Source organism: Hylaeus anthracinus, unplaced genomic scaffold, assembly GCF_026225885.1.
Source record: "Hylaeus anthracinus isolate JK02 unplaced genomic scaffold, UHH_iyHylAnth1.0_haploid 11985, whole genome shotgun sequence".
NCBI classification, from domain to species: Eukaryota; Metazoa; Arthropoda; class Insecta; order Hymenoptera; family Colletidae; genus Hylaeus; species Hylaeus anthracinus.
In genome coordinates, this window is record NW_026534333.1 from 1,316,050 (window position 1) to 1,341,717 (window position 25,668).

Below are 25,668 nucleotides of genomic sequence, written 5' to 3' on the forward strand. Positions count from 1 at the left end.
TTATCGCTGCGTTATTGCACCTCGAGGACACCTATTTTCACACCGAAACTACCAGGATCGTCTATTTGACTTTCATTTCTATTAAACTGTTTCGTAACTTCCGTTTGGCGCCACACTTTTTGTAGGACGATCAGAAAAGTAAAGAACGAAGTATCATATATGAGTAAATCGATTCGAAAGGAGCATCTTTTACGTCAGCTGATGGCGTCGGGGAAGCGATTGCAGCCGGTTGGTGAATCCTCTGCAGGATCAAAAGGATGGGCGAGGCGAAGAGTGCATCGCTGAGGATAATATAATATATCGTAGCAGGATTCAGCTACTGGCAGGGGATTGGCTGCCGTTATCCCCCGTAGATATGGGAAATACGTGTCAGGGGTCCCCGTTCGAGTGCCTCCGTTATAACAGAGCGTGTATCCCCTCGAGGGAAGAGATCTTCATCGTCTACTCGAGTGTCGAGGGCTCATCCATTTGAGAGGATCATTGTCGAGGATCCTGCGATTAAGATCGACGACCCTTTGCGCGATCCGCGTTACCGGTCATAGATACACCCTGAGTATTCTTTTTTCCTTGGTTCTTGCATCCTCTTCTATCTTTTTCAGCATCCCTTTGATCTCTACAGACAGTGAAGGTGTCCGGAAAGTTGGACTTGGAAACTTCTCGAGCAATTTTCACGTGTTGTAATACTTCCTAAGTATCCAAGCGTTTCAATTTATTGGGCGTGGAATTTCACCCTTTTGCACTCGAGGCCTTTTTTTCTGGTATCCATCAGCAAATCCAGATTCTTTTTTAGCATTCTACCGCCACGAGTCCTAAGCTTAGATTGACATCGATGATGAGATCTCCAATTTGAGAATCAGGTCGTCTTTGCCTCACCGACGATCATTTTATCGACCCTTCGAGTTCCAAAGAAATGAATTATTATTGCTGCGTCGATCCTAGTGGCGACCGAGAGTCAGAGAGTTAATAATTTTAGTGTAAGTAAAAGAAATTCACTCGTCGTTTCGTTAGGTTAAGTTACCAACCTTCTGGGTTCTCGATCTGATTTAAAAGGAATATATCTAACTTAAGTCTCAACCTGATGGCCATTACGATTTATTCATATACATATTTGAATTTCAGTAACCAATAAATGTCGCGTATTGCTATTTTACTTCCAGCAATTATTAGCCACAGAAACTAATGATATGCCCTCACATGTAATTATTTACGACACTAGCATAAACAGAAATATTTATCCTTCGTTCTATCATATTCGTATCCCATTGTTTGGTTTTCAACTACATGTAAAAAATATGTACAACACATTATACAAGATTCAAAGACAGAGCATACTTTAATTTACGTTTCTGCCCTTCGTCTGTATACATAAGAAGCATGAATTTAAATTCCTTATTTAAATAAACATCCTTGTAATCTTACATCATCTGCATATTAATAGGTTATTCCCATTTATATAAATAAATAAACGAATCGAAACACGTTCTGCTATACGTTCGTCACAACGTGCGAGCATTCGGTTAGGATACGTCCATTTAGAAGTCTCGAAACGTAAACACGATAGCTTCAGCTTCTCGAAGATCCGGTAACGCCGATTTCGTAGTCGCCCAGCGATCCCTCAATTCGTTTCTGACGCGACGAAGGGGTGACCGTCGAAGCAGAGAATAGGAGAGGATCGTCCGTACGCGAGCTCGTTCGCGATTGAACGCCACGGGAGGGGTGGGAGGTGTTGGAGGCGGAGCATCGGGCGTGGTCAGCGCAAGGACGCAGAGAGCTCGAGTGGTCCGCGTGCGATCGTCCTTCAGTCTCCACTGAGACGCCGTTGGGCGCAGTCGAATGCGCGGTATTCGCGAACGAGTCCTTAGCAGATCTGCTTCGATAGCTTGTGACACGTTGATATCCGTGCAATCGACTCGATATTCGGTTTATCGAGTGCTCTTTGTTCGGATTCTCGATCGGTTGGTCTCCGTTTGACTGGAGATTTCGTTGATTATCGTTGTCAAGGGATCTTTTGGACATTGTTGATCAAGCAAAGTTATCGAGATGATGCACACGATGAGTGAACATACCGGAGGGCCCGGAGGGCTGGGAGTGAGCATGCTGCCCTTCGATGGTGTGGGCCTGTACGAACAACCGAGGCCCAGGTTCATCTTCAAGGTGCCGAAAGTGGTCCCCGATCAGAAGGACAAGTTTGGCAGCGACGAACTCTTCAGGCGACTCTGTCGCGAGAGCGAGGTGAGAACATTTTTTTTTACTTTTATTTTGTTCGATCAAGTAAAATCGAGCAAAATTCAGGGCAGTTTTCTTTTGAATAAAATTCAAAGCAATTTTTTTCTTAACAAAATTTAAAACAATTTCATCCTTATTGAAACGAAAAATGGTCTGTTTTTTTTTTAAATAAACTGTTAACTTAATCCACGAGTGTTCCAATAATAAAAACTGAAGTAACTAATCCACGAATGTAACGAATAAGACAGTGAATTTTAGAAAAGTACATACGTTTCAATGATTTTTGGGCGAAAATTTTATTTCGATATCACGTATGCTTCATAGTTTCACGATGTCCCGTGTCATTGACGTTCACGCCGAAGAATCTCTGTTTGCATTCATACAATGTTTGTATACAAAATGATTGAAGCGTGCTCCAGAATCGAGATTTGAAATTACTATTAACTGTTCGATTATCAGTAACCCTCATTGGTATCTCGTTCCACTTTGTAATTACGTAATAGAAACCTACTCGACACTCTACACGCTCTTCCTCTCGTGATTCATACGAACTTCACAACGTCTATTTTAGTCCGCACTTAATTGTCGACCACGTCTGCATGAGTTTCCGAGAATTAACGAAGTAATAGATAGAAATAAATGATACAGGATGAAATAAAAGATAAAAATACCGAAGTAACAGCTAAAAATGGATAATAAATGAAATAAAAGTTTGGAGTGATTATACGCTATTATTTCTTGAATTTCTTGCGAAGTTTACATGGTTGGGTTATGAGTTAGGATAGCAATTAACTGTTAAGAAAGTATCGTAGATTGCGTGGTAGAAGATGACTCAATTAGAACTCAGGAAATTCCTCACGCGATAGGAATCTCCCGGTTTCCTAGGATTTCGTTTGGTTACGTTGGAGCTGAAGAGAATTAATCAGCTGATTTTATTTTCGTTACCGATTCCATTGATCGCTGCAAATTCTTAACCCTTCGCACTCGTGGCCTTTTTTTTCTGGTATCTCTTAGCAACTCGAGATGCTCTCTTAGTATTCTATTGCCCACGAATGCTAAAGCTTAATCAGGTCACCTTTACCTCGTCGACGATCGTTTTATCGACACTTCGAGCTCCGAAGAAATTAAACAAATATTATTGTTGGCCGACTTACTGCGTGAAAAAAATAAATTGCCAAACGTTGAATTAGAATTGAATTGGAAATGATATTTAATCGAGGATAATCAAAAGATTGTTTAACGGTTGTTTTACAGGTCAGATACACCGGTTACAGAGACAGGCCGGTGGAGGAACGTCGAGTGCGCTTTCAAAATGGCTGTCGAGAGGGTCACACAGAGATCGCGTTTACGGCGACGGGTACGAATCTTCAGCTCGTTTTTGGTAACGCGTCTGGAAACTACGCAGTGGACTCCAGCGACTGCGATTTCGAGAAGGACTGTGGCAAGGTAGGAGCATTTTATAAATCTTTGAACACACACCCCCGCCCCACAAAACACTTGCTCGATTGGAGTAAGTGTCTAAAAAGAATTACTAATCTATCAACGCTAGGTCTTCCGGAGATTTTTTACCGGATTTGTGTTACTGAAGTAACGCTTTAATAAATAATGTCGATTTACTAGCGTTAACACTAAACCTAACAAAAATTCAACGGTGCACGTAGCACTTTGTACGTAGTTGCTTTTCGATAAACGTGCGCTAGTGGCGCCCGTTTCGTCGCGCGCTCGACAATGGCTGGCGTTTCTAATTGGAGGATTGCTAGTCGACAAATGGGAGGTCATTATACGGGGCCAGGTTGAAACGGGACGTCTGGTTTTCGTGTCCTTGGCGTCGTATGTCACGGGACGGGTCGTGTGCGTCGCCCCCACGAGCAATTTAGTATCCGTTTCTACCTCTCGAACAATGGTGTCACCGTGTCAGCGTTCTCGACAGAACGAGAGGGACATCCGGTCCTAAATTTTTCGCTCGTCTCCACGGGGTATTGGAGCCTGACTTATCCCGGGGTTTGCTGACGAATCAATTTGTGAAACTTTCGGATGTTGCGTTAGCAGACAACTGAAGCTTTTTCATTGGTACTGAATCATTTTAGGGGTGAAAAACAGTTTCAGGTCGAAGTGTATTGTTCTTGAAGCATTTCAGGGTTAAAGGATCATACACTGGAAGCATTTCTTCAAAAACTAAAGGTTTCTCTTTGGCACCGAATCATTTTAGGGATGAAACAGTTTTGTCTCAAAACAGTTTGAGGTCGAAATGTATTGGTTTTGAAGAATTTCAGGGTTAAAGGATCATACACTCGAAGCATTTCTTCAAAAACTAAAGGTTTCTCTTTGGCACCGAATCATTTTAGGGATGAAACAGTTTGAGGTCGAAATGTATTGGTTTTGAAGCATTTCAGGGTTAAAGCATTTTAAGATTGAGGTATTTTGGAATTGACTTTTGCCTCGAAGTGTTTTCGTAACCGAAGCATTTTAAAATTAAAAAAAGAAAGCTGACGAATCAATTCGTTAAGCTTGGATAGTGTGTTATCAGATAACTAAAGGTTCTCCTTTGGTGTTGAATCATTTCCTTTTTCATACGAGTGGGAATGCAGTTCGTTCGTAAAATTGGTAGATGTTCTCGTGCGCCAGCGTCAACGGAGGAGCGAGGCCAGGGCGTCAGTCACCATCGCGATCGATAGGTCCGTCGCGAATCCGCCATTTTGTAAACTGCGCGCGTTCACATTTTGCGCACGCTTTCCCCACGATAAGATTCCTTGTTTCCATTTGCTATTATCGATACTTCAAATGTGGAAACTACTTGGAAATTACTTGAAATATTTTATATACGATAAACACGAAGCGTGTAACTAGATAGCGTGGCTGGAAGTATTAGATGCTAGAAGCACTAGAGTCTAGGTTCCAGGCTCTAGAATATAGAGGCACTAAAGGCTAAAGGTTGCAGGTGTTTCAGAAGTAGAAGCACTACATATTAGAAACGCTACTCGCGAGACATTAGAGAGATCTTGTGATACATTAGAAAGATACAGTGTAAAAATTAGAGGTTAGAGTCTAAAAGTACTAAATGTTAGAGTGTCCGAGGCACTAGAGTCTAGAAGGCAAATGCATTCAAGATTAGAGGTTAGGAGTATTTGAGACGTACAAGCACTATAAAAACACCAGAGGTTAAATGTTAGGAATATATTAGAGGCTAGAGGTTACACGTTGAAGAAGCTTAGGACTGGAGGTTAGAAATACTACATATTTGTTCTCAGTTATGTAGAAGCAACAAAGTCCACAGGTTATAGAGACATTAGAAGCTACTCGAACCAATTAGCGCTTTTCCAAATCCGTGAAAGGACCTGAGAGGTCGATGCCAGATGCCCGCAGTCTCCTCCAGACACCCTGTACATGATGGTTCATAAATCTTCCTCTGTCCCTCTTGGGATCCACCGACGGATGAGCCGAGAGTCTTTTGCTAGAATCTAATTATTTTATAAGTTTGACAATAATTTACGACAATTTTTGATGAATTTAGTCGCAAAAGTAGCTTCGCTACTTACTTAACAATCAGTTGAAAAATCGTTCGAAAAGAAATCAGCAAGCGGAAAAACGTTGCGTCACGGGGAACGCGCACCGATTTTGAAAAAGGGGGGGCGGCAGAATCGAGCGTGGAAGGATCCTCGATAAGATCGACGTAAAGCGGGGAATTCCAAACGAGAGCAGCGAGCACCCTTTCATTTAGCTGGTCTTTATCGAGCTCTATCTCGCTCGCGAGATCTCTCCCTTAATTATTTCCTCTCTACGGGGAACGAACGTTAGACAATGCCAAGCAGACACGTGCTGCCGTACGTTCGCTCTTTATTACGTCTCTTTCTCTCCTCTGCTCATTGTCGATTAAAACAAAACGGTGGCCGCGGGTCGTCGTGTAAACAACCAAAGCGCACCTCGTGCGTCTTCTCTTCTCGAGTAGGAAAATAATGAATCGTTAGCCGGGACTCCGGTTCCCTGATCGCGAGACAAATCTAGAAACGCGGCTGCTGACAGGCTCGAGGTGTAGTTGCGCGCCGATCTAGTGATTCACGAACGCATGCTGCGAATGGAAATCGATTATGAATGATATTAAAGGAGGGATTCGTTTTGGTGAAGTTGAGAAGGTATATGCTGGGTATATCGGCGTCGGTGATTGTGGAAGCGTTACACGTTTTACCATTGTTAGAGTTGATAGTATCATGTTGGTAATATCGTAGTTGGCAACGTAATATTGGTAATCTTGAGATTAATAATGTTCAACTTCGGAAGGTTAAAGTTGCGAATGATCAACTTTAGACTTGTCGATGCTGAAAACTTTCCAATTGTAAAATAAATTGAATTGACATCACGCCACGTTTATCTAAATGTCCACTCGTTTATGTTTCTTTAATTCCCTGCTTCCATCTCAAGGAGGGAGAGAACGCAATATACTACAGGAGCATCGCGTATTATAGCGTTTCGAGGCATAAATTTCTTGGCCGAAATCGAAACGCGTTGACTTAGGTCAAGATGATTTACACCTCTGTGGGATACTCGGTAGTCCTTTCGGTGGGCTAAATATAAGTTCGAGGAACTACTCTGGTTCCTCGGGCAGGAATCTTTTTTCCTCCTTCCAATCGTAAAATTCCACGAGCCAACAAGCACGAGCAAAAGCTTTGTTACGAATGCTCGTCTCTCGCGATCGGTACGAACTTTGTTATCATTCCATCGCGATACGATTATTCTTTCAAATCCGTAAGAAAAGAATTTCGAGCTCGCTCCGTTTAATGCGAACAGATTTATTCGAAGTGCAGAATCTATAGAATAATACCTGATTAATATTTTAGGCGGGATACAAATTTGGCACTTTTTTTAACGTCCTCCTTTGCCCGCCAGTGAATGGATTGAATACAAAAATATTTTACGTAGAACTAAATTGTATATAAGAACCGTATACAAGAATTTGAAGACGGCGATTGAAATTGGTGTTGCGAACCGTTTGCGCTTTTTGGTTTACCTACTATCTTTGTTTCACCTAGATCCACGGTAGCATGCAACTAGTTTCGGAGTGGTTCGAAACTGATCGGTTGCGCCCGTGTGCGATCGGCCTTAGTGTTAATAATACCAAGAAGAGTAAAACATACGAAGCTCTGTATCCCCTGCGACTCCAAGACGTCAGCGCACCTCGATACAAATGGACTGCTGTCAGACCGTCTGACTCTAGTATTGCGACCCTCTGAAAAAACGCGAAAAAACAAGAAGGGCAAAACCGTCGTTAAAAATCCAAGAGACACCCGGTCACGCTCGTAGCATCGTTTAACTCGTTCTCACGAGGGGGTTGGGCAGAAAAAGCTATCAGAATCCATTTCACACCTTTCTACGACTGCTTCGCCAGGGGCGTGACCCATTATCGCCTGTATAATAGTCGACGATATTTAAACTGTAACGCGTGCGTCTCTTTCACGACGATACAACCCTTTCGCAGCCGCATTTGCATGTCGCAGAGGTCCGCTGTGCCGAAGTCGGACAGAATTAACCCTTTCGATACGGTTCAGTTTTTCGTTGGCATTCTTTCTATCTTACTGCCTGTTTCAAGTGTTTAGGATCGACGCGTTTTACCAAGCATCTTTATGGCTGCTGAAATTTAGGATCGATGCATTTTTAGATTAGAGCAGTTTAAGATCGGTATGTATTTTTTGGCGTTGAACTATTTCAGAGATGAAGCATCGTAGTGTCGGAGTATCTTAGAATCGAAGCAGTTTAAAATTAAATCATTTTTGTTTCAAAACACTTTATAAGTGGAAGACTTTAGAATTAGTATCGAAGCATCTCAGAATAGAAACCGTTTAATATTGGAGTACCTTAGGATCGAACCACTTTAAAAAGCGAAGTATTTCTGTTTCGAATGATTCTAACGGGTGACTACAGTAGCATAGAAGGGGTTAAGAAGAAAAAAAGCAGCGGAGAGGCGCGCAGCGCGTCGCTCGACCCCGCCGTTAGGAACCGAAAGGGGTGAAAAATCCCCGAAAGGGTGGAAAGGGCCTGTAAAACAGTCACGAGACAAACGACCGGCTATTTCGACGGTTCTTTTGTTTTTCGATGGGCGGTGCCGTGCCTTTTTGCGTTTGGTCCACTAGGAGCAACAATGCCTTTGGGCGTACATTCGTCAACTGTGTCCTGGCGGAAAGGACGATCGGTTAGGACACCCGTACGGTCAGCAGCGTGTGTCTTTAGGGGATCCTTTTGTCTTTCTTTGGTCCACGTTTGCTTAGGATTTCTTTTTTTTTTTTTTTTAGGCTACAGTGGAAACGCAGTAACCGGAGTCTCGAAGGAAAAATGAAAGATCCTCGAGTTGTGGAGTTAAATAAATTGTACAAGAACGTATCGAGGTGTTTCGTAAATAACTTAGGTTTCTCAATTCGAAAATTATTTTCAAAAATGTTATTACTCGATGACCATCGTTAATTATCACTTGTTCCCATTTGACATGCAAATTATCCTGTATTTTTCTTATTTGTATCGAAGTACTTGTACGTAAACCCAATGTAAACTTCCAAGTTGAGAGCGCCAGAAAAGGCGCACGCCAAAAGAATGAAATCGTAAAAGGAGATTTGTTTGCATAACGTGATTTCGTGGAATTCGTTCGCGTTGGAGGTTTGCCATGAGAACGGGTTGACGTCAGGTACCACCTACAACAGATTTTGACATACGAACGAGTGCTGCACGTCTTGGGATTCATGAAACACACCGCGTGACACGTAACGGGGAAACCCGTCGGATTCGCAGCTCTCGAAGGACGTATGCGATTCACGTGTCGTCCGCTGTTTCATTGCAAGCCTCCATCTGGAGTAGGATCGGGTCTTGATGAACTTTTTTGTAATCGAATAATATAAGAATTACCAGATATTCAAATACCATTCAAATACTCGACTATTTGTATACTTCGTATATACTAACGACCTGAATATTCGAAACACAGTCTCAACATTGCCAAAGTATAACTCTTCCATCAACTTCTTCCCTTTAAACTTCTACCTTTGATGGATATATGTACAAAATCCATGAATTTCCAGACTTTTATACATTTTTCGTGCATTCGTTTTGAATTTATAATATGCACGATCCTTCGTACTTGTACAACATGCATCCATTATGAATTTATAAAAATCCATGAATTTTCATATCCGCGCAACTCTTTCATAAATATTTCATGAAAATATTGCCCGTAAACATTACCGATTTCTCCCTGGTTTTACTCTCCACAGTCTTTCTTTTCATAAAAGGCGACAAACGATTCGATTATCGTAGCCGACGGAGAGTTTGCAGTCGCCCGCTGTCGACTCCCGTGAGTCGATTATGATTCTACAAAGAGTCGCACGCTGTGCAGTTACATTGTCGCTTCGTGTCGACAACCAGCTGTATGCTTCGATGAAAAAAAAAAAAAAAAAAAAGGAATGAAAAGAATGAGACGAGGCTCGTAACGATGGTTTCTCGTTCCACGTGTTTCTGTTACGCTGTTCCACAATTTTTGTGCCCGTCGTTTCACGGAAAATTAGTCTTTCACAACGTATATTTCGACGACGATTCAATGTTTGACATTTGACACGTGTGAGGCGACAATGAAAATCAATTTGGATAGGATTCTAGAATTTGGCAGGGTTAAAAAATTCAATTCTACGACAAATCTTAAATCATCTAACCTTCAACAATCTCGAGGCAAAATTTTAATTTCATAGAAATTTCGACGTGTTTGAGTCCGACAGCCAACGTGTTGAGCAGCTGAACGTCGACGCTTTGCAACCGTAAAGTGTCGATAAAATAAAATAAAATCAAATAAAATTGAATAATAATTTCGGTTGTACGCTCAGGTCAGATTTTGTTTAAGCTACCGATACGAGACCAACCTGCGTGGAATTATATGTTACGCAACACCGTCGTGTTCCTAATTTTTAACAAAGAAAGAATTCATTCCGTTTGGATTCATCGAACCTCGTGTTATAAATCTTTCCTCGCGGTGTACGATTGAGTATAATCGTGCCACGGAGGCATCAATTTTGCCAATTAAATGCTGGATGAAATTATAGATTTTCCTTCTTGAGATCCACGAAGGAAACAACGATTTCGAAGAAACTATGGCTGGGGAGGAAGGAGAGCTTCGATAGATTTTCCACGGACAGCTCGAGTTTTGTGACTGGTCCGTAACTTTACAACGCGGCCGGAAACGGGGCCATTCGCCAGGAAATAAAATAACCCTGTTGAGCTGACCCGAGATAATTACCCGTTCGACTTTTTCGGGACCCGACGGTTAAGGCCCTTTCCGTCCCTTCTTGCTTCGCGTAAATTGTTCTCTGGTCAACGTCGAGCCCGTGTCGTAAAACCAAGGACCGTTTAGTCGTTTAGTCCTCTGAAAATTTCCGTGCCCGTCGTTCGCGCTCCGTCGAGCATGATTTTTTTACAACATCGGGACCGACTTTCGTTCGATGCGATAACGGCAAGTACACGAACGATTTAAAACGAATACAGTGGAACCTGAGTACGTTATGTGAACTGATTGGCGGTGAGGGTGAGGGAAGGGATGAAACGGAACAAGCGGTTGGCATTTAATTTTGCTTAATACCCGAGACAAAATCAAATGACGTGGACACAATTTGAATGTAGAGAACTTCGTATATGAAATATAAAATAAAGTAGTAACGTTATTGTTCAATCTTTCCCCTTTTAAACGAATATTATGAAGCCTGAATTTCTTGGCAGCTAAATCACATAATTTGCTCGATACAACTAGTTCTGTAGTATTATATTGCCTTCAGGCCTCGAACCATCTAAATCCTTTATTGAAAACTGTAAATGTTTCAAAATGCTTCCTTTCATATTGATAATAATAAATTCTGCAACATCATATGTTTGTGCTGAACTAGTTACATTTTCCCTGAACGTTCGAGTTTAATTACACTCGAGTTGCAAACATATTTATATAAATCTCTAATATATAGGCTATATATATAATACGTTCGATATAGATAAATTCATATATCTCTAATATACAGGATACGATGTAACAAAATCTCCGACAATAACAGAAAAATACTCCAAGCGTCGATCGCAATAATATTCACCAGAAAATCTCACAAAAACAAATCGGTCGCACCGTGACTTTTCGTAACGATAAAATTGAAAAAGATTTCTCGCAACTTGGCAAAAAAAAAAAAAAAGAAGAATTATCCTCCTCGAGGATCATCGCCGACCTCGCAATTTCATCTTTCCCCGAAGCTTGTACCGTCCAATCTGCGTAATCGTTCTCTGGAAATAAGAAACGGTTGAGGTATGGGGGTCGAGGTAGGAGAGGGGGCCAAAACATGATTGAAACTTGAAGGCGGGTTAGGTCTTAATATTACGAGAGCCTTAATCGACCCCTCCCACGACGCATCCACGATGTACAATCATCCTCGGAGACGGGGGGAGGGTGAGGAATCGTGTCCGAACATCCGAACGGAAAAGTGGAAGCGTGTACCGGTTTCTTGTCAGTTAGACAATTACTACGATGCTCCTCGGTGCGTGTTGCTCGAGCGAGTGCTCTCGAGTTTCTTTGCCACGCGGAGGGATTGAGAATCGCGCGTGCGATTTTGTGCGGTTTGTTAATCTAAAAAAATAAAAATGCTGATCGGTTTTACGAATCAGAGCTTACGAATCAGAGCTTACGAATCAGAGCTTACGAATCAGAGCTTACGAATCAGAGCTTACGAATCAGAGCTTACGAATCAGAGCTTACGAATCAGAGCAGCCCCAAGTGCTCACCAGAGTCCTTCGTTTTGATTCCAGGTGCACCTGAGGTCCCAGCTGATAATGAACGGAGTGTGCGTGCTGTGGCGCGGATGGATCGACCTGGAGAGACTGGACGGTGTCGGTTGCCTGGAGTTCGACGAGAAACGGGCCGCTGAAGAGGACGCTGTGCTTCGCGATCAGCTGGAGCGTTACAGCCAGCGAGTGCGCGAGTTCGACGAGAAACAGAGGGCGTACAGAAACGTAGCCGCGCAGCCACCGCACCTGAATCACCATCATCATCATCACCATCACCACCACGGGCACCACGGGCATCACGTGACGGGAACTGGCACGGGAACGACCAGAGGAATCGAGCCTCACCTCGCCCACCGACAGGATCCCGAGTTGGAAGGCGGACTGAGGGCTTACTGAGGCAGCGAGAAGCTCGCCAGCAAGACCTCTTGACTTTTCTCCGATCCCGGCTCACGTCCTGATCGCCTTTCAGTGTCCTGGAAGCTGCCAGAAGGTGAGAATCGCGCGACATACGCGGCGACGTTGGTTCCCGAGAAGTACAGATCGTTTGGTATGTGATTCGAGGGATAGGAGATCTCTGCGATCAGGAAGTGCGATGCTAGAGGGGCGTTTGTAATGTTCTGGAGGGTGGCTTGCGTTTGAGTCTGACGATTTCGAGTAGACGAAGTACTTTCGTGAGTTTGAAGGCTGGTGGAGGAAAGGTCGGCGACACCACGAGCCGAGACGTTTTAGGAAGCTGCGCGGTCCAAGATGACTCGACTCGTGTATGGATCGAGGTATCCTAAGTGAGAACTGTTCCACGCGTGAATCAAGGGGTGTCCGTGTTAAAAATGTGAGGGAGTAGAAATCTAGTACTCCCGAGACCTGAGGAATTATCGACCGACGCAACGGAATTTTGTCAACGGATCGAAGAGTACCTACCTTCAAAGCTATTATTCACCTGTATCGAATCGAAGGTAACGATGGTCCTTTGCAAGACACTCTCCCAACGTTGGAGACGTCCTTCTGAAACCGTGAGATCCCACTCCGAGAGTCCCCACATCGTGAAGAGTTTTGTAATCAATTGAAGATACGCGTAAAGGTCCCTCGAACAAGATCAAGGACCGGTAGATTGACCGAATGGCGTTAATCCCTCTCATAGAGCTTGATCCAGCTAGATCCTGTCAATCTTCTGACGAAAGGCGGTCAATGCGTCCGAAAGATCGATCGAATCGATGCAACGCGAAGTCACACGGTTAACATCGGTGGTTCAAACGTTTGGATCCGAGGTGAACTCTCCAAAGTATACAAGGAATCTGTATACTGCACCGTCGAACTGTCTTTGAAGTTTGAGAACGTCGCAGTGAGCATCGTCGCAACAACGCCGAATTTCTATGTACAATTGTAACGATGATAAGGCACGCTAGTCGCGTAAGGTTTTGACAGCGTTTATGGATTCTTCCCTACGAATCCTTGGGGATTCCATCAACGGCGACGCTCCGTTCGAACGGACAGAGAGGAGACAACCCTGCAATTGTTTTTTTTTTTATACGCGACGTTACGGAGAACCTTAACGAAGCGTTTCGTTTTCTCTTTTTCTCTGGTGGACGAAGAGAGTATGTATCGTTAGGGGAACAAATATAGCGATTTTACGCGAGTTTACAGCCTCGCGTAAAGTGATACCGTTTCACTTCACTTCGTGGAAGTGTTGCGAGTCACTTACGCGATTAAGTAGATCGTCATATTTGTTCCATTAACTATACTATTAGGTATAAGGAATGTATCGTTAGTCAAACGGTATCACGTCGCAGCAACGAATCTGTAGGATGACTCGATCGAAAGAAAGCTCACCATTTGTGGTTCGGAATGGATACCAAGATTGCGTGTGCCTCGTCGCGCCGTGCAACGGAACTTACGAATTGATGAAATTGCTTACGAGTGTGTTCTACGAGTATTAAATATGCAACATTTGTTGTTCTTCATATAATTATATTCTCTTAACTCAGAGATAGTACCTGGACGAATGGGAATCCATCTCGGTTTCAGGTTTAAATCGCGTGCTCTTGCTACCTTGGTTGCTTGAGTAACATCAAATTTGTTGTATCTCGAGGACTTTGGTTATTCCGTGTTTTTATTTACCAGCAAGAATCTTGGGATTCTCAAATTTTCGATCATCAATTGTTTTCTAGCCTGCCAGGCCTCTAACTGAATAGGTCACCCGATAAGACCACATAACCTCTCCTTAAATAAATCATAAATATCTGTTTCCATTTTACTACTCTGTCTGTTTTTAAATATTTATCTATATTATCTATAAATTGTTATTTCATCCTCGCCAATAGTAAAATACCCTTTGTCAACAATTCCGGTCAATGGACCCGAATCCCACTCGGAGGAAATTTCTCGAGCTCTCTAGCGCGAGACACGGTTGTCTCGAAGTGCATCCTAAGCAATTTCACTAGAAATTTGAGCTCATATATTTCTGTAGGTGACATGATAACGACACGTTTTAACCTCTGATCTCTTCTCGAAGGTGCGACGAGGCTTCCATCCCTCAAACTGAAGAATGGTGTCGCGTAATAGTAACGAGCCCGGTCTCCGATAACATATCAACTTAGAATTAGAGATCGATGTGGATGGTGAACGGCGTTTCTCGAAAACTTGTCAAAAAATACGGATTACTTGTAGAATTTCAGAGCAAATAATTGGCAAATACGGGTCAGCCAATCGGAACGTTCGTTAAAAATATTGTAGAGAAGAAGAAAGATCAGACCTGGAAGGAATTACGATTTCTATTAGGCGTTTGTTTTTTGTGTTTGTAATTTTGGACCGAGTGAAAATTACTCGGCACTGTTCACAGTCTATTACTTACATTAATATAATTATATTCTCTTAACTCAGTTTGGGTAGATCGAAGTTACCTTGAATTTGCCTACCATCGTTTAAAACACCATCCACATGGTTCACTCTCCCCTTACATAATAAGTCGCTCGGAAATATATATACATAAACATTATTGGTGTTTCCAATGGTCAACTCCAATGACAAATTTATTATATACTGCCCCCCGTTCGAGTGCTATTGCGCGCGCGCGCGCGCGCGAATTTCATCACGTTGCCATTGATCATTTAAACTGTAATACTTGCTTTGTGTATAATTGAAAAATTCTCAGTTTCTTTATCCATCTATCGTATAATAAATTTAAGCAATTCACTCGTTAGCCTGTTACCAGGATCATTTAGCGAATAGAAACGCTCCAAGTAGTAGCAATTGCGGTGGTCCCTGGTTTCAAGAAACAATATTGATTCGAAAGCTCAACGAATGTCGCAACGACGAGTCTTGTGTACGAGGCAAAAATCGCGACTCGAAAGCGGGGATTACTGCGAAATAAAGACGGAGTTAACTGAAAAACGAGCGCGACGTAAATTATTTCCGATACACGAGTATCGCGACACAAATAAATACAAGTTTTGAATAAGTAGAGGCTTTGAATAAATTTGTAATAAACGAAGCACGGGAAGGTACGATGCTTTCACAGTGGAATCAGAAATCGAACGACGCACGTACGTTTTCTGTAAAGAATGATACTGTAATTGTTTCAATTTCGCGACAAATTGGTTCATCTGTTTCGGTTGTAAACTATTTCCCTTTCCAACGATGCCATCGAGCTTTCGAGATCGTAATTTTAAGTGAATCTTTAATTCTTCAAAGAGAATAAGATGCGTCTGGATGGAAAGGCAAAGCACGCGATCGTAAGGCTCTCCGGAATTCCCAACGAAGCGAAAGATTGATCGATGCGTCACGATCCAGCGATCGGAATGATTCACTGGATCTCACTCGGAATTCCGGGATCGCGCGCCAGAGCGTCATCGAACGATTTTTTTTTATTTAGGAACAGGCTCTGGGACTTTTTATCGAAGTATTCTGTATTTGAATGATTGAGTGTATATCCGAGGAAAATCGTGTACAAATGAAAGATATGTTCGCTTTCTTTTTATATGTTTATTTGGGTGTTCGGTGCAAATATGCAAAAACTTTTTCATTTTAAGTCGATATTAGAATAATTGTACACTCGACTGTTGAAATATTTGAAAAGTGTTGTTCCGAGTACTCGTGTGTTCGAATAATGGCACTCGAGTACTCAATATTCGTATACTGACGTTCGTAAACTCAATTATTCGAATAGTAATATTCGAGTAATTGTATTTTAAAGGTTTCATTATACAAATAAACATGTTCCAATATCCTAATACAGAAACTTCGTTCGCGTCATACGAACAACCAATAAGTATTCAAATACACATTAAAATATCGTAACAGTCCCAGTATCTGGTACGCATCGAGCAACACCGACTCGTCACGCAATATTATGTATCGTATTTTTCGTTGCATTGTACATATTTGTAAAGATCGTTTAGGTTAATTTCTCGCGGCTTCGAGCAGTGTGCGTGCGTATAACTCTGGGAAATACCCACGAGTGACGAGCGAGCGCGGAGATCGCGCTCCGATTGTAAAAAGCTGTTTATCGATTAAATGTAATTTCCGTCGAACTACGCTCACCTTTTCAATCGTTACCCGAATCCCATAAAATTGTCCTTTCGGTCACAAATCCCAGAGACAAACGTAGACAGGAAGTAACATTTCCTTGGTTGCCATGTTCGGTTAAAAATGATAGAAGAATAAATACGTCGAGTTTTTTTGTTTAATAAATTAACTTAATCATTTTTCGACGCACTGATTGGGAAATGATGTTCTTGTTTATCAAAATTCCTCGATGATCAGAACAACAAATTTCATCTTTGGTAATTAATTCACACGATGATACTCATTGTGAATGAGTATAGTTACAGAACTATATCTCACGATTATTTTATATATATATATATATATTATCTTTTGTTTATTTCTTGTCAAGAATAATATTCAAATTGTCAATTGATTTAAACTTTAAACCTCACTTTTTACCAACGAATTCTACATCTACTTCCTTCAATATAGAAAATTTATATTCGAAACTCAAACTGTATTTCACTTTCTCGTTTAAATAACTCTCCTAGCATCGGTGAAGAATATTCATAGCACACGGATCGCTGAAATCGTTTCGAAAGGTAATAACAGCCAGGAAAGTGGCGTCCGATCGCGATCTCTCTGCCGTTCAGCGATCGAAGAAATCATCAAATGCTACCGCGTCCCGTGTGCGCGCGTGTGTAAACGCTTCATGCATTTACGGAGCAACGGGGGATCCCTATTAGGGGTTATTTTCTGGAATAGCGCTGCGGGCGTTCGTGCGTTGCGATGCAGGGGTACAGATCCTATCAAATCGTCCCGAAATCTTCTCTGTAAATCTCCCTTTTATTGTTTCAAGCTCTGCAATATCGAATCAACGTGGACCTCAACGCGTCTAAATCGTTTTTCATGCGAACAATGGTTGAACAAATCAAACTCAAATAAAACACCGATGGGGAATCTTTTATCTTTCAAGGCACAATTAATTTCTACACCTAATGTAATAAAAAAAGACTCATCCTGGAAGGGAATAAAGACCTGGACTGAAATCCTTAACCAGATTTTAATAATTAATTCTTCGATGATTCGAGCTTGGAATTTTATGTGACGAGTGTTCGTTAATGTCGTTCCGTTAACGTAAAAGTTACGAAAAAGCTCGCAAGAGGAGTGATTACATGGGCATTGACTCTTTGTAAGACGATAACGCGAGCCGTGGAATTCTTATAAGAAGCCCTACTCGAGGAGAACCGATACCAGGGGAACAAGGACCCTTGTCACTTCCCACGGACGATTCCTCAAGATCGTCGCGAAACCAACGGAAAGTCGTCCATTGATCTTTCGTTCGTTGCGCTAAATTTCAATTTTTATAGAAATAGAATTCAGGTTAATTTCTTTTCGTTTTAGTAAAATCATGGAAAATTATTAGATTCGAGTGCTTTTACGTCGTTACTGGAAGCAAGAGTTTAAAGCAGCGTTCGTAAAGAGTTCGAAGCAGCAAAGAAAATACTATATTCGGTAGCTAACCCTTTGCAGTCGAGAGGTGACTCTCAGTCACCATTAGGTTTCTTTAGGTTTAATTTCTTCGGAACTCGAAGTGTCGATAAAATGATTGTCGGCGAGGTAAAGGTGACCTTATTCTCGATGATAGCTTAGAATTCATGGCAATGGAATGCTAAGAAACATCCCGAGTAGATACCAGAAAAAAAGGCTTCGAGTGCAAAGGGCTAATAGAAACTTTGTAAATAATTTAAGCGAGAGTTCGCCCTCTACTTAAGTCATCCGAACGGTGTCAACAGCTAATATCCCATCTATAGAACTGTGCGTGAATTCAAAACATCCACCGGAGGATCCAAACAAGCCCCACAAAGCAGTTCTTCGACACCACTCGAGCGTCCCTCCCCAACGAAACGAGACTATTCCGAAATCCTCGAAAGGCAGAAGCGACTATGGGAGTCGCGTTAATGGGCTTCGGGATAATTTATCGGCGTGGCCCGTGACTTTCGCCTCCATTATGCAAAAGTCCCCGACACGGTGCTGTTAACCTTTTCAGGGTGACCGGACCCTGGCCACTCGAGAGTCGAGCGAAAAAAGGTGCCTCGGGGGCAGGAGTCATCAATTACGATTGAAAATGAATCGAAGGCAGATGCGACGAGTGCCTACAGGCCTTCCTGCTGGCTGCACCATTTCTCGCCTCTCTGCACCCCCCGCGGACAATACGTCTGTTTTCAACAAATACAAAACGATACACGAGATCTGCCAGCCCTCCCCGTGTGGGACAACATTCCCCGTTCCGGAATTCCTGTAGGTTCTTCGAATTTTCTGCCGCGATTTACTCATAAAGTTTGGAAGCTTTCTTTGCCATCGAGCCTGTGAAAATATCTCTCGGGGATCGTGAAAATATTTCATTGCGATCGTGAGTCTTGTATACTCGAGCATTGGTTATCTTCTTTCTGGTCGCAATAAAATAAATAACTACGCTTTTAGTTTAATTTTAGAATAATAATTTCTAAATTGGTACAATTATGAAATTCTTGAGGAACGATCCAATTATATCTACGCTGGACTTTACAAAAATAATTCCATATTTAGTACGATAACGAAGTCAACTTTAACCCGAATCCCATAAAAATACACGATTCTCAAGACCTGGCATAATTAATTATTTTTGGCGTCGAGGAGTTTCTTTTTCACGGAATATTTTATAGTAACTATTTGCAACGAAAGCGAAACGATCACCGAGGTCGTTAGCGGAAGCAGGCAGTTCCTGTGGTCGCCCTTCGACAACCTAATGAAAGACCCGACTGCGATTTCGGTAAACAGTAACGAGGTACGATATCGTTTATCAACAGACCACAGGAAGTCAGGCGCGAGTCGGTCGATAAGCTCCCTTTAGGGAAATGGTGAGAATAGAACAATATATTTAACCTGCCAAAGAAAATAACTACCTTTCAGCGTGTGAAACGTATCTTTTCCGATAGCGTTACTTCCAATCCCTTGGAACTCGTTTATCAAGAACGTGGGGTCATCTTCGACTTTACGTCGACCGAATAAATTTGCTTCGCGTGTTTATGATCTCTCTAGAACAACTACCATTTTTCTCCAATCCAAACAAAACTGCGATCAATTGCTGTTTGTGCTGCGATGCAAAATATAGACTATTTGCTTCGCAGAAATATCGTAACAATTGAAATATTTGCGATTGCCTTACAACTTCCACTACTTTCGTCTCGAGTCTAGCAATCCTGTCAACCAGCTCCGTTTCCAAACATCCAAAAATCGTATCGATTCTTCGCCACTTCTCCACCTTTACCAACCGCTATTCCCCAAAACTTTTGGGCCAAAAGCGACGCTTCTCGTTGGCCTTTTCACGTTCGAATTTACGACCAATGATTCCGGAATCTAATTCCGTCGACAAAGGAGGAAGGGCGGAGACGGGCCGTTTCTTCCCTAAATACGAGGCGTCGGCGACGCGAAGAAACGAGAGGATCGAGAGCGTGTCCTCGCGAGAACGACCCCAAAGGCACGATCCTCGACCTGAGACTCACTCACCTTCCGTCTCCTCTAACCCCCTACACAGCGCGCGTTCGTCTCATTTTCTACGGCGAGCCGAGTGTTTTGACAGAAACGCATCTGCTCCACGACTTCAGTTTCTCGTTTCTTCGTTCGAGCCTCGAGACTGGGGGAATCGGCCCCTGTTCAGCTGAGATACTTGCTTCCGAGGCTTGCTAAACGATGCGAGACTTGTCCGAACTAAGGCGAAGGCACTATTGACCACTTAAGAAATTTCCCCAAACAACTGCTGCAGTTTTGTTTATCTGAGTTTCAGAGACAGATTGCGTTGACACCGTTATAAGCTACACTAATTTCTATACGAATGATATTTACTAGGTGTCAACGTGTTTCAAAAACTACAACCATGTTATTCTCACAAAGAATTGGGTATTGAATGAAAATATTCGTATTCGAAAACCCATGGAATATTCGAATATTATTATAATTCCAGTGCTACTCGAGGAAACTTTGATCGAGCAAGCGTGTCGATATCGTCGCGCGTGCTCGAGATCAGGGGCTGCTCATTTGACTGTGTCCATCTCGTTACAATGAGCATGGTGGCATATGCCCGCATGGTGGCTTCGAACGCGATCTACGCGGTGGGTCCTCGTAAAACACGGAACGTGCTCGAAGCCTAACGTTCGCGCTGGAACGATTGTTTAGAAGTCAAACGCGTCACGACCGTTCGATAAAATTATCCCCGCGATGCTTACGATTTCATTGAAATTGGATCGAGCTTCTCGTTTGTTTTACGTTGGTTCGAGTTCAGTACTCCTCGTTACGATTCGTTTCGTATTAACCCTTTGCACTCGAGGCACTTTTTTTACTAGGAACTCGAGGTGCTTTCTTAGCATTCTATTGCCACGAATGGTAAGCTTAGATCGACTTTGAAAATGAAATCTCTAATCTGAGATTCGAGAATGAAGCCACCTTTGCCTCGCTAACAATTATTTTATCGACACTCGGAGTCCCAAAGAAATTCTAACCGAAAGCGAAAGAGCTAAAGACGAGCGTCGTCGCTAGAGGGGAGCGTTGCTACTTTGGCAGTTCTAATGCAACATCCTAATCGACACTTATACCCGTGCTATTGACAACGAGAGGTCGAAACTGTGCGATTCGTTCTGTTTGGACGATGGAACAAATTCTTGCGCGAGTGCACGCACTCGCAGAATAGAGCCGGTGGATGGCGGTGGAGGCTGCATTGATCGGAGGCGGTCATCCGTGAAACGCGTTTAGCTTGTTGGCACACAAAACTCGACGGGATCTCCTTCGCGTAGCATGCGAATACGGCCACGTGCGCGTCGTGACGCGGTTCATTTGACCCTGAGACGGATCAAAGCTTAGGCCTGAGACTCCTGGTAGAGCTTTGTCCATACGCCGCTGGAAAATCGCGATCAAATGGGAGAAACTCGTTATGTCGAAAAATCAAAGAATCGGGAAAATTGTGATTGCAGTTTACATAACTCCGAGGGCCATTGATATAGTTAATAGTTAATTATTTTTTAATTAATAGTGGTTTAAAAATTCGCCAAAAATATGTATTTTGAAGTTTAATATATCCAGTTTAAGAATCGGGTGTAAAACGAAAGTTACGCCGGTAGCCATTCTATTAAAAAACAATCGTTAACTAGCTCGAACGATATCTAGCTAAAGTGGACGTAATTAGTTTTTCCTCTAACCAGCCGTTTCTTTCCCTCCCTTTTCTATCGAAACGGTCGATTATATCGATCTTTTGATTGCATTCAAATTTTCGCTGGCGCATTAAAATTTTCCAACGAACGGAATAACGATTCCGCCGTAACAAAGCGTCGCTATATCAACTTTATTCCATATATCCCGTTCGTGAAACGCGTCCATCGAGGAGACGTAGAGAACGTAATGTACGTTTGTACTCCGACGTTCGGAGAATGCAAACTATTCTATTAACCCTTGGCAATAAAAATAAAAGAAACACCCCCCTTCGCGGAGGGGCCACATCTGTGCGACGAGGAGCAGCCGGGGGGTCGTTTTATTAATTCACTCCCCCAAGTCGATGGAAACGAATGGGTACGGCTACAGAACGGAAAAGAAAGAGAGGGGAGGAGTGGATGGCCCTCTTCTGCTATTTATTACCTGATCGTTACCCTGCTACTCGCATAAATTATGATGTTGCGCGAGCAGGTGCCTGCGCGCTACGCTAACGAGTCTCGTTCGATCTCGGCCTTGCAATATGTTGGTCTACAGAGAAATAATTAACAAAGTCACATGTCGATTTTACTTTCCCCCCCCCCTCTTTTTTTTTGTATATATATATATATTAGGGGTAGATATTAATTCTTAATGCTTTTATATTCAATCGTTCGTAGCTCTGGCTTAAATGGTTATACTTATTCGTCATTTTTGAATATTACTCGTACAGTTAAACATTTAACTGAAGAATGTCAAGGAATACAACACGATCGAATAAGAGTTTCAACTTTTAAATAGTATGCAGACTAATCCTTAGCAATAGAAACGAATTTCTCAAATTAGTAAATATATTAACGAAACAGAAAGTGATAAATAAATTATAATTAAATTGTAGACATTGACGCGATCACTTAATAACCTTGTAGTCGATGTAACCTTAAAAAAAAAAATATATATATATATAAGTGTTTCCACTTAAACTAGAGTTATAAACGATACAAAGACACGGAATTATTTTCTGCGCCTGATATTTTACATTTCCCATAAAAAAAATGTCCGACTTTGCAATATCGCGTATGTTACGTTAGGTTTAAACGGTTAAATAATCAAAAATCCAGCGAGAAGCGTTCAGATTCCGGGATAATTTTTGAAAAATCGACGCGTTCAATTGGCCCAGGAAAAAAAAGTCCACCCTCCTAGCGTTTCGTTCCGTTCACCTGCGAAAGAATAATTGCGAACGCGCCCCGTGCGTAGAACGAAGGAGGCTCGCGCATTTAAATCGCCTGGCGTATATTTAAATCCCGCCCCCGTTAAATGCAAAACAAGACGTGGGGCATTGAAATGGCGCGGCAGGCCCGCGGAAAAACCATAAATCACGATAAAGCCGCACGTGCGACCACTCGACACGCGAAACCAAAGGAAAACTATTAACCCCGTTACACGACTCCCTATCAAAACCCCCGTTTAACCAACCGACCCATGAGCTTTGCATACGTTTCGAATTCGCTCGCGATCTTCCAAATTTCTGCTCTGTCGTTGGATAACGTCTCATTTTTTAACCATTCGCACTCGGACGTCGGATATTAAATAACGTCACTTATAATGCATGCAATTTACTGTAACGGTACTTGAACTTCTTTATGGCAAAAATCAAAATTCTATATTGTTCTGTACCCTTTTATATTATTCTAATGCGCATCGAATGTTTCGATCTTTCAGGTTGCAATCTTAGGCTTCTTTGGTTAACTCTACAAATTCCACTACTTCATTCTCCACATTTCACGGAGGAGATTTGAGAAACAAATTAAATTTGTAAATAGTACCTCACGTGTTAAAAATTCAATGGAAAATTTGTCGAAACGTGATCGCTTTGCCCATCTAGGCTTTCCAGAGTGAGAAAGCATTCTTTTTTCAACGTTCAGCGATCGATGTCCGCAGACACGATTCGCGTCGGCGATGTTTCACGGACTCCCGGTGAAATTGCTCGTGAAGTCCTCTTGGGTTACTCAATTTTCTGCGCGCACGTCACCTGGATGGCTCGAATTCCGCGCCGTAAAGGGTTGCCCGGTCGAGTGGAAGAACCGTGCCGCGGAAGGGGCGGAAAAATGTTCGTCTTCGAACCCCTTTGGCGCGAAATCGAACCTATTCGACCGCTGGAAGGGTGAAACGATGATCCCTCTAGCGTTGTTCTGCATTCCGCGATTCGTTCCTTCCTTCCAGCGAGTTCATCGAGAGAGAAAATCGTCCAATATACCGATTCGCTGTGACCAATCGCTCTTTGAATGGGAAACTGAAGCATACTTTTATCTTTTTCAGTTCGTTTCTATCTTCTATTTAATAAATAGTCTGCTGAATCTTCTCTGAGAACTCGTAATCAAATTAAGGTGACGCTCTTCCATCTTGATCAGTTTCGAGGCTATTTTCACGATTATTTTTCTGCAGCAAAACGTACTCGACAACTTTGTTTGTTCAGGATGAATCAAACATATACATATATAGCCAGTGTAATAAGTATTCGAACAGGAACCATTTATTTTAAATTAGTTGTACCAATACTTTTTACACTGACTGTATATACAATATGTATATTAGGTCGTCCCATAAGTTCCAATATGTAATAAAAAAAAAAAAAAAAAAAAAAAAAAATAAAAAAAAAAAAAAGAAGATGCAGAAATTGTATAGTGACTGTATAGCGACTATGCCGGAAAGGTGGAAAAATATTGTAAAACGAGAGACGTTACCTTTTCTTACAACACTTAAAGGTATGGTTTCGTTAGAATCACGTAGAACAAAACTAACGTCGCAGCGGAAGAATTGAAAGAGAAAGAGGCAAGGAAAAGTAGCGGCGACAGGTTTGCACGGTGCAGGGGGAACCGATTATTCGGTCGCATATTTACGATGTTGCACCGAGCCGCGATTAGCATGTCACCTAATACACCGTATCCGGCGCAGTTCGCTCGGTGGACATTTATTTAAATTTTACGCTGTTCCCCAGGTTGCAGATGCACGAAAGGGAGCCAGAGTCGGCGAAGATCCGTGAAATCGTGCACCCTTCGGGGTACAACGGGTCGCACGACGCACGTTTTTCCTGCTAATTGGTTCCCTCCTTGTGGTCCTTGGAGATATCAATTTCGTTTTTTTTTTTGGTCTACAGATGCATTAAACGTCGTTTTCAAAATCAAATTTTTATTTCTCTCTGAAAGTCTCGTTGAAATGCTTTAGACCATATTGAATTGCACAGCATTGCGTGTAAAAAGAGTACACTCGATTGGATTTAATTACATTAAATTGCACAGAGCTGAATTGCATCCCACTAGAATGAATGCCATTAAAGCGCACTAAATCTCGTTAAACTGCCTAGAATTCTTACGTTGAATTGTGCCGAAGCGGAGTAAATTTGTTAAAATTACATCGCACCTCAAGAAAATTGCATCGATCCTCGCTAGATTTCTCTAGACCGCATCCAACTCCACTGGTTCGCATTAAATTGCAATAACGTTGCTCTCCATCGTGCGATAGTATCGTGTAAAAGTGCGATACGTTGTTTCGCCGACGACTAAAATCCGTTATCCGATCGGCAGTAAATAAATTCTTTACTTGCGAATTTAGCATAATGAAAACTAGCCGAGGGACAAACGCGCCCTCGGAACGCGCTAACTCACGAATCTCGTGGATTCCAGGGCGCATAGCGATCCAGCGTCCCTCCGTTCCAACGGGGTTTAGTGGCTCTGTCTGGCTCGCATGCTCAGGTGTCCGCTCCCACAGGGCCTTGATCCGTCGCCCAAGGGATGTTTATAAGTGTTTGACGTTCGTATTAGCCGGCGATCCGCTCGTTCTTCGCTCGGTTCCCGCAGAAAGAAGATTCCCGCGCGCGTCAACGACATGAATCGCGCGAGTTTGCTCACCAGGAGCGCTTCGCGACTAAAAGAAACAGATAATGGAAACGAGAAATGGAAG

At 42.4% G+C, this 25,668-nt stretch overlaps 1 protein-coding gene and 1 long non-coding RNA gene across 2 annotated transcripts; both read left to right on the forward strand.

Moving 5' to 3' along the window:
• Positions 1 to 1,806: 1,806 nt before the first annotated feature.
• LOC128887030 (protein big brother-like) lies at positions 1,807 to 13,963 on the forward strand. The gene is made up of 3 exons (XM_054142454.1): positions 1,807 to 2,232; positions 3,481 to 3,672; positions 12,031 to 13,963. Exons 1-3 carry the CDS (start codon positions 2,041 to 2,043, stop codon positions 12,403 to 12,405), a joined length of 759 nt encoding a protein of 252 aa, XP_053998429.1. The 5' UTR covers positions 1,807 to 2,040; the 3' UTR covers positions 12,406 to 13,963.
• A 558-nt stretch (positions 13,964 to 14,521) lies between these two features.
• On the forward strand, positions 14,522 to 16,535 carry LOC128887044 (uncharacterized). Its single transcript, XR_008459961.1, has 2 exons — positions 14,522 to 15,997; positions 16,082 to 16,535. It is a non-coding gene; the product is annotated as an uncharacterized LOC128887044 (long non-coding RNA).
• The last annotated feature ends 9,133 nt before the right edge of the window (positions 16,536 to 25,668 follow it).

Excerpts from the sequence above, each read along its gene's own strand:
- LOC128887030 (XM_054142454.1), top strand. The coding sequence starts at position 2,041 with ATGATGCACACGATGAGTGAACATACCGGAGGGCCCGGAGGGCTGGGA. Across the intron at positions 2,233-3,480 it reads GACTCTGTCGCGAGAGCGAG|GTCAGATACACCGGTTACAG; the intron begins GTGAGAACATTT and ends GTTGTTTTACAG. Across the intron at positions 3,673-12,030 it reads TCGAGAAGGACTGTGGCAAG|GTGCACCTGAGGTCCCAGCT; the intron begins GTAGGAGCATTT and ends TTTTGATTCCAG.